This window comes from Ailuropoda melanoleuca, chromosome 7 (assembly GCF_002007445.2).
Source record: "Ailuropoda melanoleuca isolate Jingjing chromosome 7, ASM200744v2, whole genome shotgun sequence".
Lineage (NCBI taxonomy): Eukaryota > Metazoa > Chordata > Mammalia > Carnivora > Ursidae > Ailuropoda > Ailuropoda melanoleuca.
The window spans coordinates 29,985,627-30,000,169 of record NC_048224.1 but is presented as its reverse complement, the minus strand read 5'-3'; the positions used below and the strand labels follow the sequence as shown (position 1 = coordinate 30,000,169).

Sequence of the window (14,543 nt, the reverse complement as noted above, 5' to 3'; positions counted from 1 at the left end):
TAACAGAATGCCAAAGAATAAATTAAAAATCACTCATGAATCCATATACCAGAGATCTAGACACATGTGTTATAAGTGTAATCAGGGCCATGCTATTTTATGAATTGTCTTTTTAATTTATCCATACATTATTAACATCTTCCCATGTGATTAAATTTTTTTTCTGTTACGTTTAATGGCTAGTTTGCCTTTGTCTGGGTTTCATGATTTAACCCGTTGTTTGAATCCAGGTTTTCCTGTGAACAAATTTATAACACACTGTTCCTAATGGGACTTTACCAAACTCATCCTCATTAACATTCTTGTAGTTTTTGGTGCTGTGGAACACCCTCTCCTTGAACTGGTAGGACTTTGTAACTCTAATCATCTGACTGTGCTCATTACCTCTCACATTGTCCAGGTATCTGGCTCAAACCACATAGACTGGTTCCTTCTCTACCCCAACTTATTTGTCTTCCCCTCCTTTTTTCAGCTTTATTGAAGTATAGTTGACAAAATTGCTTACATTTAAGGTGTATAACATGATATTTTCATATAGGTATACACTGAAATAATTACCATAGTCAAGCAAATTAATGTATCCATTACCTTGCTTTTTTTTTTGTGAGAACAATTAAAATCTACTTAATCTCTTAGCAAATTTCAAGTATATAATACAGTATTAATTGTAGTCATCATGCTGTACATTAGATTTTTAGAACATACTCTTCCTGTAGCTGAAACTTTGTACCCTTTGACCAACATTTTCCCATTCTCTCCCACTCTGTCCCGCTCCAGTCCCTCGTAACTACTCGTCTACCCTCTGCTTCTGTAAGTTCTGCTCTTCTAGATTCCACGTATAAGTGAGATCATGCAGTGTTTGCCTTTCTTGTCTGGCTTCTTTCACTTCGTATAACGTCCTCCAGGTTTACCCATGTTATTGTAAATGACAGGATTTCCTTCTTTGTTAAGGCTGAACAATATTCCTGTGTGTGTGTGTGTGTGTACACACCATGTTTTCCTTATCTGTTCACCAGTAGATGGATACTTGGGCTGTTTCTCTATTTCAACTAATACTGCAGTGAACGTGGGAGAGAAGATAACTCTTCCGGACAATGCTTTGGTCTCCTTCGGGTATATATCCTAGAGTGGGATTGTTGGGTCATATGATAGTTATGCTTTTTAATTTTTTGAGTAACCTCCATACCTCTTGTAGTGGGTATACCAGTTTGCATTCCCACGAATAGAGTACAAGGGTTCCCTCTTCTCCGTATCCTGGCGGCACTTTTGTCGTTTTGAGAAAAGCCATTCTAACGGGTGTGAGGTGGTAGCTCGTCGTGGTTTTGGTCTCCATTCCCTGATGGTGAGTGGTGTTGAGCACAGCAGCACCATGTACCTGTTGGCGGTTTTTATGTTTTCTTTTGAGAAATGGCTTTTCAGGTCCTTTTCCCATTTTGAAATCAGTTTGTTTTCTTGCTCTTCAGTTGTTTTAGTTCCTTTTATTTTTTTGGATATTAATCCCTTATCTGGTAGATGGTTTGCAAATGGTTTCTCCCAGTTTGTAGGTTGTCTCTTCCCTCTGTTTCCTTTACCATGCAGAAGCTTTTTAGTTTGATGCAATGACGTGTTGGTCTTTGGTTTTGTTGCCTGTGCTTTTGGGGTCATATCCAAAAAATTATTGCCCAGACCAATATCAAGAAGCTTTCCCCTGTTTTCTTACAGTGTTACAGTTTGTCAGGTCTTACATTTAAGTCTTTAATCCATTTTGAGTTGATTTTTGTCTATGGTGTGAAATAATGGTCCAATTTAATTTTTTTGCCGGTGGCTATCCAGTTTTGCCAGCACCATTTATTTAAAAGACCATCCTTGGGGTGCCTGGGTGGCTCAGTCAGTTAAGTTTCCAGCTCTTGATTTTGGCTTGGGTCATGAGATTGAGCCCTGCATCTGGTTCCGCACTGAGTGTGGGGCCTGCTTAAGATTCTCCCTCTGAGCCATGGGTGGCTCAGCCGGTTAAGTGGCTGGCTGACTCTTGGTTTGGCTCAGGTCATGATCTCAGGGTCATGGGATTAGCCCTGCGTCAGGCTCTGTGCTCAGCACAGAGTCGGCTTATCCCTCTCCGTGCCCTTTGCTCATTTCCCCGCACTCACGCTCTCTCAAATAAATAATTAAAAAAAAAAAAAAGATTCGCTTTTTCCCTCTGTCCCTCCCTCCTGCTCATGCTCTCTCTCTAAAATTAAATTAAGATAAAATACTGTACTTTCCACCTTGTGTATTCTTGGCACTTTTGTCAAAGATCAGTTGACTTTGAATGTGTGGATTTATTTCTGGGCGCTCTGTTATGATCCATTGGTTTATGTCTCTTTATACCAGTACTATACCTCTTTGATTACTACAACTTTGTAGTATATTTTGAAATCACACAGTGTGATACCTTCATCTTTGTTCTTCTTGAGACAGTTTTTGCTTTGGCTATATTTAGGGTCTTTTCTGGTTTCATATGAATTTCAGAGTTTTTTCTGTTTCTATGAAAAATGCCATCGGAATTTTGATAGGAATTGCACCGAATCTGTAGATTGCTTTAGGTAATATGGACATTTTAACAATATTAATTTTTCCAATCCATGAACTCAGGATATCTTTCCATTTATTTGTGTCTTCTTCCATCAGTGTTTTACAGTTTTCAGTATACAGCTCTTTCACCTCCTTGGCTAAATTTATTCCTAAGTATTTTATTGTTTTTGATAAAGATGTCTACTCTCGGAAACAAACTGAGGGTTGCTAGAGGGAGGAGGGGCGGGGGATGGGGTAACTGGGTGATGGGCATTAAGGGGCACATGATGTAATGAGCACTGGGTGTTATATTCAACTGATGAATCACTGACCTCTACCTCTGAAACTAATAATACACTATATATTAATTGAATTTAAAAAGAAAAAAAGATGTCCACTCTCACCAGTTTATTTAGTATGACACTAGAAGTCCTAGCAAGTACCATAGGACAAAAAAATAAACAGGACGTGTTTGGACTAGAAAGAAACTATCTTTCTTTGTAGATAACATGATTGAGTATGTAGAAATGCCCAATAAATTTACAAGAAAGCTCCTAGAACTAGTGAGTTTTCAGCAGGATACAAGTTCACCTTTTAAAAAATCACTTTTATTTCTATATATTAACAATGAACATTTGGAAACCCAAAAACATTGAAACTACCATTCCAAATAGGCTCCAAAAGAAAGAAAAAAGAACTGCGTATACATCTAATGATGAAAACTACAAAATGCCAATGAAAGAAATCAGAGGTGACCAAAATTAATGGAGAAACATACTGTTCATGGATTGGAAGACTCGGTACTGTTAGATGTCAGTGCTCCTCAAATTTATCTATAGATTTAATGCAATTTCAGTCAAAATCTAAGTAGACTTTTTTGTAGATATTGCTGATTCTAAAATTTATCTGGAAAGGTAAAACTACAATAATTGAAACAACTGAAAAAGAAACAAAGGACTCATAATACCAGATTTTAAAACCTATACAGCAAAAATATTTACAACAGTGTAGTATTTGTGGAAGACATAGGTATGTATTGCTGTGGAACAGAATAGAGATAGGCACACAAATAGTGATTTTTTTTTTTTAAAGATGTAAAGACAATTCAATGGAAGCGGATCATCTTTTCAGTAAACGGTGCCGTACCACCTGAACATCTGCGTAAAAGAGACTCCTCCGTAAACAATTAACTCAGAATTGATCGTAGACCTAAATGTAAAAGGTAAAACTGTAAAACTCTTAGAAGTAAACGTAGAAACTCTTTCTGAACTGAGCTCTTAGTATGCCCAAAGCACTATCCATAAAAGAAAAAAGTGGATAATTGGCTTTCAACAAATTAAAAACTTGCTCCATAAAAGATACTGGCAGAATGCAAAGAAGATAATCAAATGGCAGGTAAGCACATGAAGAGGTGCTCAACATCGTTAGACATTAGAAAAATGCAAATCAAAACCATAGTGAGATCCCATTATATATTTTTTAGAATGGCTAAATTTAAGTGCTTCTCATACCCCAGGTGAGAATATGGAAGAGCTGGAACTCTTTCTAAATTCCTGGTGGGGTTGCAGAATGATACAGCCACTCCCAACAATTTGGCAGGTTTTTTAAAAAGTTAAACATATACCTTCCATATAAGCCAGGGTTTTTCCTAGAGAAATGAGCTTTATGTTCACACAAAAACCTGTGTACAAATGTTGTTGTAGCATTGTTCAGAATCACCAAAATCCTGAAAGAACCGAAGTACTCTTCAGTGGGTAAAAGGATAAACTAATTGTGGTATATCCACTCAGTGGAATGCTATTCAATAAATAAAGGAACAAAGTTACACATGCAACAGAACGGATGAATCTCAAAAGCAGTATGCTAAATAAAAGAAGCCAGTCTCATGGTTACATGCTGGATGATTCCAAGTACAAGACATTTTGGAAAAGGCAAATTATAGGAACAGAGAACAGATCAGGGGTTGGCAGGAGTTAGGGGGAAGTGGAGGGTCTGACCAAAAAAAGGGTGTTGGAATTGTTATGTATCCTATTTGTGGAGATAGTAACAAGATGCTATGTGCATATGTTAAAACTCAGAGAACTATAAGCCTAGGAAAGTGAATTCCACTGTATGTAAATTTCAAAAAAAAAAATGAAAGTGCTTCTCACTGTGATACACATATGTCAGAGTTCATTTAATGATACTTAACATTTGTGCATTTCACGGTCCCTAAATTTTGCATCACCTAAAAATCAAAATTGAAAACAAACAGAAAAGTGTTTGAAAGGTGGGAAAGAAACACTTAGGTGTTCTAATTAGAAAAATTGTACCCTAAAGTGCAAAAATATAATTGAATTTATTATGGCAAGGATCCATTTATTTTCCTTTTTGGCACATAACCATGTTGTCTGTTTTCTTGACAATATAGTGTGATTCACTGATTGTTACTTAATAATGATGGCTAGTTTCTGGCCACAAGCTAGATAAGAGCTCTTTTGTAATCTGTTTTTCTACCATATCAATTCTGATTCATCGTATCTCCCTCTGCCTTTTGCTCACAATTCTTTCTCTCATCTGTTGACAAGGGGAAAAAATCGAGTTTGGAAAAAACCTGTTTTGAGTGTTGTCTATGAATTTGTTACTTTTAAGATTTAATTATAAATGGTTTTTTGACCAGCAAAAGCAAGTCACACTGTATTGGTTGCTGTCCTCTTTGAACTTTGTAAAATAACAAGCTACAGGGGCTTTATCGTAAACATTAGAGACCATTTGTGATTCTTTGATTTGAATGTATATATTGTAGCACTTTGCTGTGGGTGACAGTAGATGATGTCATATTAAATTTAAATTGATCTCCTCTCAGTGTTTCTCTTCAGTGCATGTGCAGTTTCTTCAGCGCCACAGAACCTTTCAGACGCATTTCCGTCAATACAGCTCCCTGACAGTCATTTGTATTTGCAAACTGTGCATTTGGCACCTGCTGGTCTCTGTTGCATTGGAGCTAGTGGGGAGCCAAAATGGGTGTACAATGAAGGTATTGGTTGGTACATCTCAGTGGGAGTTATTGAAGGGAAGAAACAGCACTCGCAGGACCTCAGGAGAGGATAAGAAGAAACTGGCGGTATTAACACAAGCCAGCTATTCTTTGCTACCAAAAAATGATGATTTAAAAAGTGAGACAATTCTACTGAATTAAAGTGTTTATGGACCTGTATTTTAATTCTTGTAAGAGATAGGAAGAAAGGTTTCTATTTAAAATATATCGTGAATTTTCAAAATGCCAAGATTTCAGTAGAATATTGACAATTCATATGAGCAGAAATATAAATTAAAATGGTGGGAAAAATGCTTAATTTCTAAAGGAATGGAAATTAAAATGCAGGTATCTTTTATTAAAGTAGTAAAACAAATTTTAATAAGGAAACATGGTGGCAAGACTTCAAAGAACAGGTAGACAAATAGCAAAAATTAACTAATGTTTTGTAGGCATAACTTGTCCACGCTTAGTTAAAAGTTCTTATTTACTCCACAGACTCTCCTCAACTTAGGATGGTTTGACTTAAGATTTTTTGCTTTGTAAAAGTGGTGCAAAAGCAATACACGTTCAGTAGAAACTATGCTTTGAACTGTAATCTCCGAGGCTAGTGATGTGCACTAAGATCCTCTTGTGATGCCGGCAGCCAGCAGTGAGCCACCGCTCCCAGTACGCCTGCTGGTCATAGGCCTCAACAGCGGCCACACCTGCTGGACCCGTGCAACCCGTGTGTGTCACTTTCAGTACAGAATTCAATAAGTTACCCGTTAAGTCCTTTATTATAAAATAGGCTTTGTGTGAGATGATTTTGCTCAAGTAGGGTATTATTGGTGTTCTGAACACATTTAAGGTAGGCTGGGCGTATTAAATGTATTCTCCGCTTAGGATTTTTCAATGTAGAGTAGGTTTATTGGGCTGCATCTCCCTTGTAAGTTGAGGAAGATCTGTATTCCTACTTTATTGGATACAACTCGAGGAAATTAAAGACAAAAAGGCTGATACGTGAATCTGCTTAGCCTTATAATGGTCTGTTTTGCTATAGTGCCTGTCTCTGTAGTGCAGATTTGCTCATAGCATGAGTGGTAATTAGGGGAATGATGTTACTTTAAGTGAGTTGTGTTGGTTCATATTATTTTCCTCAGAATGTTTTGAAGCCATCAAAGAAGTTATTTCACCATTAAAGAGAATGCTTTGGGGGCACCTGGGTGGCTCATTCGGTTAAGCGACTAACTCTTGATTTCAGCTGGGGTCATGATGTCGGGGTTCTGAGGTCAAGCCCATGTCAGGGCTCTGTGCTCAGTGGGAAGTCTCCCTCTGCCCCACCCCACCCCCACTCACATGCACGTGCACTAAAATATTTTTTTAAAAGGAGAGGATACTTTAGTGATGTATGAAGACCTCCCTCAACCCAAAAAGCAGGGAAAGGTCAGTTTCATGGCCTTGAGAAGTGCTTTGCTTTTCACAGTATTAGGCTATCCAGTGGAGCTGCCCATGTGGTTGAAGAAGTTGTGAGATTTTCCCTTATGCTTAAGGGGGGGAAAAGCATGAAAAAGCTATACCCTGGTTTAAATTATTTTGATAAAATTGGCTCTGCTGGCAGTGAATGCCCTCAAGGACCTGAGGTCCTATCTCAGGAAAGAACTTACAGGCTCTGGGTTAAGGCTACGGAAGATCGCCTGGCCGACACAGCGGTAGAGACTGAACAGTGCTAGTATTTTTGTTCAAGGCTCTTCGTAGTACTCTGCTTACAAAGCTACATAGTTTTAAGTGGTTAGCCCCTAATGCTATTTTTTCCCTTGAGCCCTGTTATTTTTAGTGTAATTTTGCAGAACATGAGGTTTTTTAGTTACATATATTAAGGAAAATATATAAATGTCCAACAATAAGGGATGGTTAAGTTTTAGGACAACATCTTGATAGACCTCATGCATGTGGTAAAGTAAGCGTAGAAAAATTTCTGTGAAACAAGTGCAAGAAGTAGAGCACAAAACCGAGCGTCTACATTTCACAACTGCAGCTGTATGAAAGTGCGGCATACGCTGGCCTCTCATAGTTATGGTAGGATTGTAGGCAAAATTTAAAGAAAAGAATTTTTTTAATGTGTGAAGTTGATAAAATAGAGGTAAGTCCATTTTAACAGTTTAAGCTAAATTTTTGTTTTACTTTTGTTTTAGAATTCCTGGAAAACTCAAGCAGTTCGTATTTGACTTACATTCTGGAAAATTGCACAGAGAATTCCATCATGGTCCTGACCCAACTGATGTAGCCCCAGGACAGGTAGGACTCTTGTTTTCCAGTGGGAACTCTTTTTTTTATTTTCCTTTTTCAGTTAGCCTTGAAAAGGATCTAAAGCTCTTGTATAGGCTTGAGTTTCTGCTTTTAAGATCTCTTTATAATGAAATTCTAAATAGACTCTAGGTAATAAATTATGTTCCTTTTAAAATTAATTTTTAACGTTATAGAACTTCAGAAAGGTTGCAAGAATGATAAAATATAGTTTCTTGATCAAATACACTGAAGTGGTGTATGTCCTGTGGAATATGGGTAAAAGGATTAAATACAGTTGGTTTCAAAGTAGGAGGTAAGAATTAGAAGTAGGTAGATCAGTGAAGAAGTCAGTGGATTCCATGAACTGGTCAAGTCTTCCTCTGTGGCCAGGAGATTGACCACACTACAAAGAAAATAATGATTTGGTATTCTTGCTAAACCATCCTTAGCACCTTCGCCAATACAGTATTTATAATGTTCAAAACTTAAAGTTTCATGCAGCTTTTCATTTGAGATTTAGAGTGCTTCACAACTATTTATGAAAATTTTCTATTTGTTTATGTAACTTTTAGCCTGAGAATGTTTCTACCTCGTAACTTCTGTTACAAATAATTTCTATGTTCCTGCTTTGTTAAACACCTCTAAAAATTGCATTTTGATGCATTATTGATTTATATCATGTCTATTACCATTATACAGAGAGGGAAGATGATACATAACAAAACTCTTATTTCATATGCCCAGAACTTCACTATTTTGCCCAAGGAACCTCCACATAAAAAAATAAAAGTCAATTTTTCCTGAAGAGTCAAATTAAGTTCAGTGTCAAGAGTTCCCTTTAGGAATCCAATGACATGCTTTTTCCTTGAAGTCTGAGGTCAGATTTTTCTTTGATAATTAAGCAACTATAGAAGCAAACGGTTTGTTGGCAGTAACCCAAAGGCGATTATTTCCCTCAGGAAAGTAGGCCTGCTGAATATTTTATCAGATTAGGAAAAAATGTTACTTACCATTATTGTATTATCCTGATTTATTTCAACTTCTCCATTAGAAAATGAACATCTTATATTTTATAGTAATATAATTATGACTTAAACCAAACATATCTCAGTAAAAATACAAATAAAAAATGTATCAGGGAAGGGGAACATGACAAAAGAAAACGGGAAATGTGCAGACGTTGCTTTCCCATTAGTAATGCGAGTGAGCCAGTATCCATGGTATGTCATGTGGCACAGGCACAGAGAAATGTAACAAGGCCCTACGTTAACTACAGGGGATATTAGAACGATGACAGCACGTTTGTTCTTGAGGAGCTCATCGTGTGGAGATAAAGGATAGACTACACACCACCTTTTCTTTGAAATTCTTGGAAGTCACTCTTCTAGTTCTGTGTATTTTTGTCTATTGTTGGTGCAAAAATAAAACACTATAGAAATTAATTTCTTACAGTATGGAAGTATTTTCCTCCTCCTGTCAACTAAATTCTGGTATCCAGGTAATTGCCAAATGAAAGCTCTGTCTCCAGAGCAGGTGCCTTTAATCCTCTGTGTAGTCACTTTTCAGAGGGAAGGGTTTGGGCCAGCTCAGTCGCGGTTGTGCTGCCTCGACAAAGTAATGTAGGAAGGCACTCAGGTGTCGGGTAGTTTCCTTCCACTGCACCTCGGGAACCATCTGCAGCTCTAGAGGTCAGGCTCTGTGGCAGCCTTGCCCAGAGAGTATCAGTAAGGGCATTTGAATGGGGAAAGCAAGATTTCAGACTTAACTCTGGCACACAGTAGCTATCTTTATTAAGCAAATAATGACAAGACAACTATCATTCATCTGATACTTTTATTAAAACAGTATAACTCCATAAAATATATTGATATAAAATGTTTTATTCTTTCTCTTGCAGCAAGTCCAAGACGTAGCAAGCAGTCCACCTGAGAGCTCCTTCCAGAAATTAGCACCCAGCGAATATAGGTATACTTTACTGAGGGATCGAGATGAGCTTTAAAAACTTGAAAAACAATTTGCAAGCCTTTCAAACAGCAGCATCAACTTATGTGGTGGAAATAGTAAACCTATATTTTCATAATTCTATGTGTATTTTTATTTTGAATAAACTGAAAGAAGTTTTGGGTTTTTAATTTTTTTTTCTCCCCCTGACTCAAAAATGCATTGTCATTTAATATAGCCTCTTTTTAAACATCTGTTAGGGATAAAAAAAAAAAAATAAAAATAAAAATCAGAGGCCTATCTTTGCTTTAAATCTGTCCTGTAAAATTTTTATAAATCAAGTGAAAGGTGACATTGCCAGAATCATACCATTAACTTGCACTGCTAGGTTAGGGAGGACTTAGGGATGTCTCCTGTGTAGTATGTGCTTTTCTTTAAATACGATCAATCATGTTGGTATTTTCATTGTCACATTTCTCAAAGCTAAGAGGGTATATATTCTGGATACTTGGGAGGGGAATAAATTAAAATTTTCACACTGTGTACTGTGTTTTACTGATTGGTCGGATATTGCTTATGAAAATTCCATAGTGGTATTTTTTGGATTCTTAATATGTAACTTAAACATACTATGAAGAGGAGGAGAGCCATAAGCCAGAACATTTGGCAGGAACTGTCCTTATGAATTAAGAAAAAGAAAATGAAAAGTGTTATTAAATTTCTTTGTGTCTAACAAAATGGCATATGGATGGCATTTAAAACTTTGAATTATACCTAAATCTAAGATACTGTAGAGCAGGTCACCAGTGTCGAACCAGATGACTTGTTGGGCTCCTCCTATCGTGACACAGTAATTTCCAAAGACAAAAACCAGCAGAGAAATTGTATTTCAGTAATTCTAATCTTCTTCTGTCTTGTAGAGTCTTGTTACAGTTGTATAGAGCAAAAACAGACAATAGGCACATAATGTTTTTAATTTTTTTTCCATTGTAAAATTGTTAGAGGACCCTATTCCCTGTAGATTCCCTGATTTCCCAGGCCTGCAGTGTATAGTCAAATGGGTCCCTGTGCCAGGCCTCAATACTGCCAGGGAACAAAACCAGAGGGAGAGGACCCTCAGTGTCATATCAGGAAGCCCAATGCCAGAGGACAGACAGGTTCAAAATTGGCTTTCCTCTGGGTCTGGGTTGGTGCTATAGGCCAAGAGTCATTTTATACTTGGAGTCTAAGTCAATCCCAGTTTGGGGAAAGATTATTTTTAAGCTTAAAAGGCTGACATGTGCCATTATATGTAGTGTGTAATATATGTAACATCTTCCAGTTCTTTTAAAATAAAGTGAATATTTATAATGCATATTTAATGATTGTTATTTTAAAAAATCAGCCTAGAATTCTTAGTTGTGCATGACTTATCCATAATGTCATTCAGAATAAATGTTGTTAATAAAGTGATAAGGGGCATGTTTAGTATATCTTACCAGATTGTTAATTAGAAAAGCAGGACAGAGCTTCCTCAAGGTTGGGTCTTAGTTCTGTTCAATTCATTACTTTTAATCAGTAACTCTGAGATCAAAGATGTAGTCTTCAGGTCAGAGGATGGACCAAATCTGAGGCAGTTAGAATGAAAATTCATGAACATTCAACAGGGCAGCGCACAACACCAAAAGCAGCATATGCAATTAACTGGAATAAATTTACAATCCTGTAATTGGCTTTAAAAATATTATAAACAAAAGATAACACTCAAATATTGGATTGCAGAGAGCTGACTTGAGAGTAGTTATTATGACAAAGGCCTCAGGGAACACATGTTCAATGTGATCGAAGATAACGGAGTGGCTGTTAAAATAGATTTGAGGCTGCATGATTTAGCTTTTATGCGTATTGGGATTTAAATGTATATTGAATGAGTGAGATGCAAAGTGATGTTGGGTAATTTTTGTACCCCTCAAGGGCTGAGCACTCATCAGGATTGGGTGCCCAATTTTATAAAAGGAAAAAAAAAAGTGCAAAACACCAAAATGCATTAGAGAAAGTAAGATTTTGCCACAGGGCTAGTGCATAGCAGGGGAGGGGCGTGAGGAGTCCTGTGGCTAAGAAAATGAGAAAGGAAGTTAGAGAAAGAATGGGAGCTGATTGTACAGAGCCTTGAATGCCAAGCTAAGACGTTTGTACTGTATCTTCTAGGCAGCAGAGATCCACTCAGATTTTTAAGCCAGGAACTATGTTCATATTTAAGTTTGAGAAAGAATACTGTGGCAGCAGGTCTAGATACGATAAAATAGGTCCAACACAGGAGAGAGAACGGCCAGAACTAAGAGATGGAGAGGAACAGATACAACAGATGACAAAGCTGTAGATTCCATAGGGATTTGTCACCAGCTGGACCACAGAGAGAACATCCAGGAATCTAGAACTCACAATTTAGACTTCTTCCCCTCTGAACCAGGCATCAGAGAATGCCTGTCATAGGTGGAAGTCTTCTCATTTATCTAGTCTACTCTGGGCCTCAGGCTCCTCAGCTGTGAAGAGAGGGGATGCAAGACTGAAAAACAGTTGAGTTGCAAAACCCAAACTAGAAGCAGTCACTTCTGCCTGTCAACCTGCTACCTTTTCGAGTTTTTAAAAAACTGGTCTAGTAGTGAGGGGGACCATAAAAGGATAAAAACTTTCTTTAGATGAAATTCTAAACATGTTTTAAATAGTTAAATGAACCTGGAGAGGAAGCTAGAGAATAGGCATCTTAAGCATCTCAATGAGCTCCATGACGAAGTTGTCAAAGATCACATACAAAGGAAGGAAAAATGGGCATGATAAAGGCTAAAAAGGAGAGTGAAATATAAAACTGTTGAAATATTAAAGCTCAATGAGCTTAACTTTGCAGAAAGTGCTAAATTTGCCAAGAAGGCATTAAAAAATAGAAAAACCTAAGGGCAAAAAGAATAGATGAGGGAGTTAAATGGACTAACAATTAAGAAAAGCAGAATAACTCAGCTTTTATTTTTTCTCTGACAAGGAGATGTAGTCTAGCAGGGCTAAAATAAAATAATGACAAAAAAGCAAAAATTAGAAGTAAAAACAATCTTGCCACCTTAAATAATTTCAGGGCTCTTTGGACCAGAGTATCCCAAAGAGCTGCTGGAAGTTACAAGTGCTTTCTGTTAGCAACTACTGGAAATCATGAAGAATGTAAGGTGACAGAAGACTGGAAACGAACACACAGTATTCCAGTTTTCAAAATAACTACAGTTAAATGGCTTTAGCTATTTTTCTAAATAAAACATCTCATGAACCAAACTGAAATGTTAGTAATCTATATTTGGGAAAAAGATTTAAATAGGTGATAAGGATAAAAAGTAATCAGTTTTTAAGCCCAATATTTAAAGACCCTGAAGACAATAAGTTGTTTCAGGACTTAAATTGTTTTATGCTGATTATAACTGTTTTATGTGTTCATTAAAACAGGCTGGATAGGACCTCTGCTTGGCAACTGTTTTTTAGCTGTGTTTGAATTTTTGTATGTATTTCCAAGTAATAAAACTATATTTATAAAATATTTCTATATTTTAGACTTTTTACTAATTCAGTTTGTCATAAATATCATAATGTGAACATTTTACTCTGAATCCGGATGACCAGTCACAAGCTTTTCCAGTTTCTATTTTTTAAATTTATTTGTGCTTCAGTCAGAATGGGAAGCTATTATGAATCCATATGCTGATAGCTCAAACCGGGCCTTTAGTCGAAGCATCAGGTTCCACCTTGCAGAGCACTTTGGGGAGGCCTGGCCGGCCCTTAGACAATAGGTTTTGGAGAGGAAAAGGAAAAGTGCAGCCTACAAACTGCTTTTCTAAAATGCCCTCTCTCCTCCTCCCCTGCCTTGCCTAATAAATTCTATCCATGCTTCAATGCCCAGGACAATTATCAGCCCCTGTGGTCCCACAGCCCTTCATGTATTTGAGAGGACCCAGTCTAATACACAGTTGGAAATACATGTATCCCTTTTTCTTATACCATGTGAAAGCCACAGATGCAGGAACTCCTCAACCTTTGTATTCCCAGCAATCTAGAGCACTGTAAGATCAATAATTCTTATTTTTAAAAAAGCCAAATTACATAATAAATGGACAAAGGACAAGAACATATCACCATAACTAGAATGGACTCTGCTCAAGGAAAATTAATAGAGGCTGTCATTTTTCTCTCTCAATATCTATACTGTAGGGCCACCTGGGTGGCGCAGTCACTTAAGCATCTGACTCTTGGTTTCAGCTCAGGTCATGATCTCAGGTTCGCAGGATTGAACCCTCCGTGGGGCTCTGCGCTCAGCGGGGAATCTGAGGATTCTCTCCCTCTGCGTCTCTTGTTCTCTCAAATAGATAAATCTTTTTTAAAAATACCTTGCTGTAAAAGCAAAGCATTGCTAGGAATTGCTGCCCTATTTCCCAGCTCTGGGCCACTCAGGTACATCATTACTTGCCTGTCCGTGCTGTGTCTCATTTTACTTACTGGGATGGGTGACAGGAAGGAAGCTGCATGGCCACTCTCCTGATGCCACGTTAACTTGTACATGACACAGGATCAGATCAATCTTGGGAGCCCGACACCGTTTTCTTGCCCTAACCCCTAACAAAAGGGCATCTATTCTGACTTACCAATTCTTCATATCTTCATAATGAGCATAGCTTTCTGATTTAACATATTGTTTAATAGACTTATTTCAGAATTTTTCTAGATTCATAGGTAAATTTACCTGATCTGTGGCTTCTAAAATAGAACTTTACCCCTT

At 37.3% G+C, this 14,543-nt stretch overlaps 1 protein-coding gene across 1 annotated transcript in view; it reads left to right on the top strand.

Annotated features, from left to right (window-relative positions):
• Window positions 1-10,299, top strand: part of ERP44 (endoplasmic reticulum protein 44) — a 92,417-nt gene extending 82,118 nt beyond the window's left edge. Inside the window, exons 11-12 of the mRNA XM_002914924.4 lie at window positions 7,720-7,822; window positions 9,711-10,299. Of these exons, the coding sequence (XP_002914970.3) occupies window positions 7,720-7,822; window positions 9,711-9,812 (205 nt within the window). The 3' untranslated portion in view covers window positions 9,813-10,299. The remainder of the gene's footprint in view (window positions 1-7,719; window positions 7,823-9,710) is intronic.
• Window positions 10,300-14,543: the final 4,244 nt, after the last annotated feature.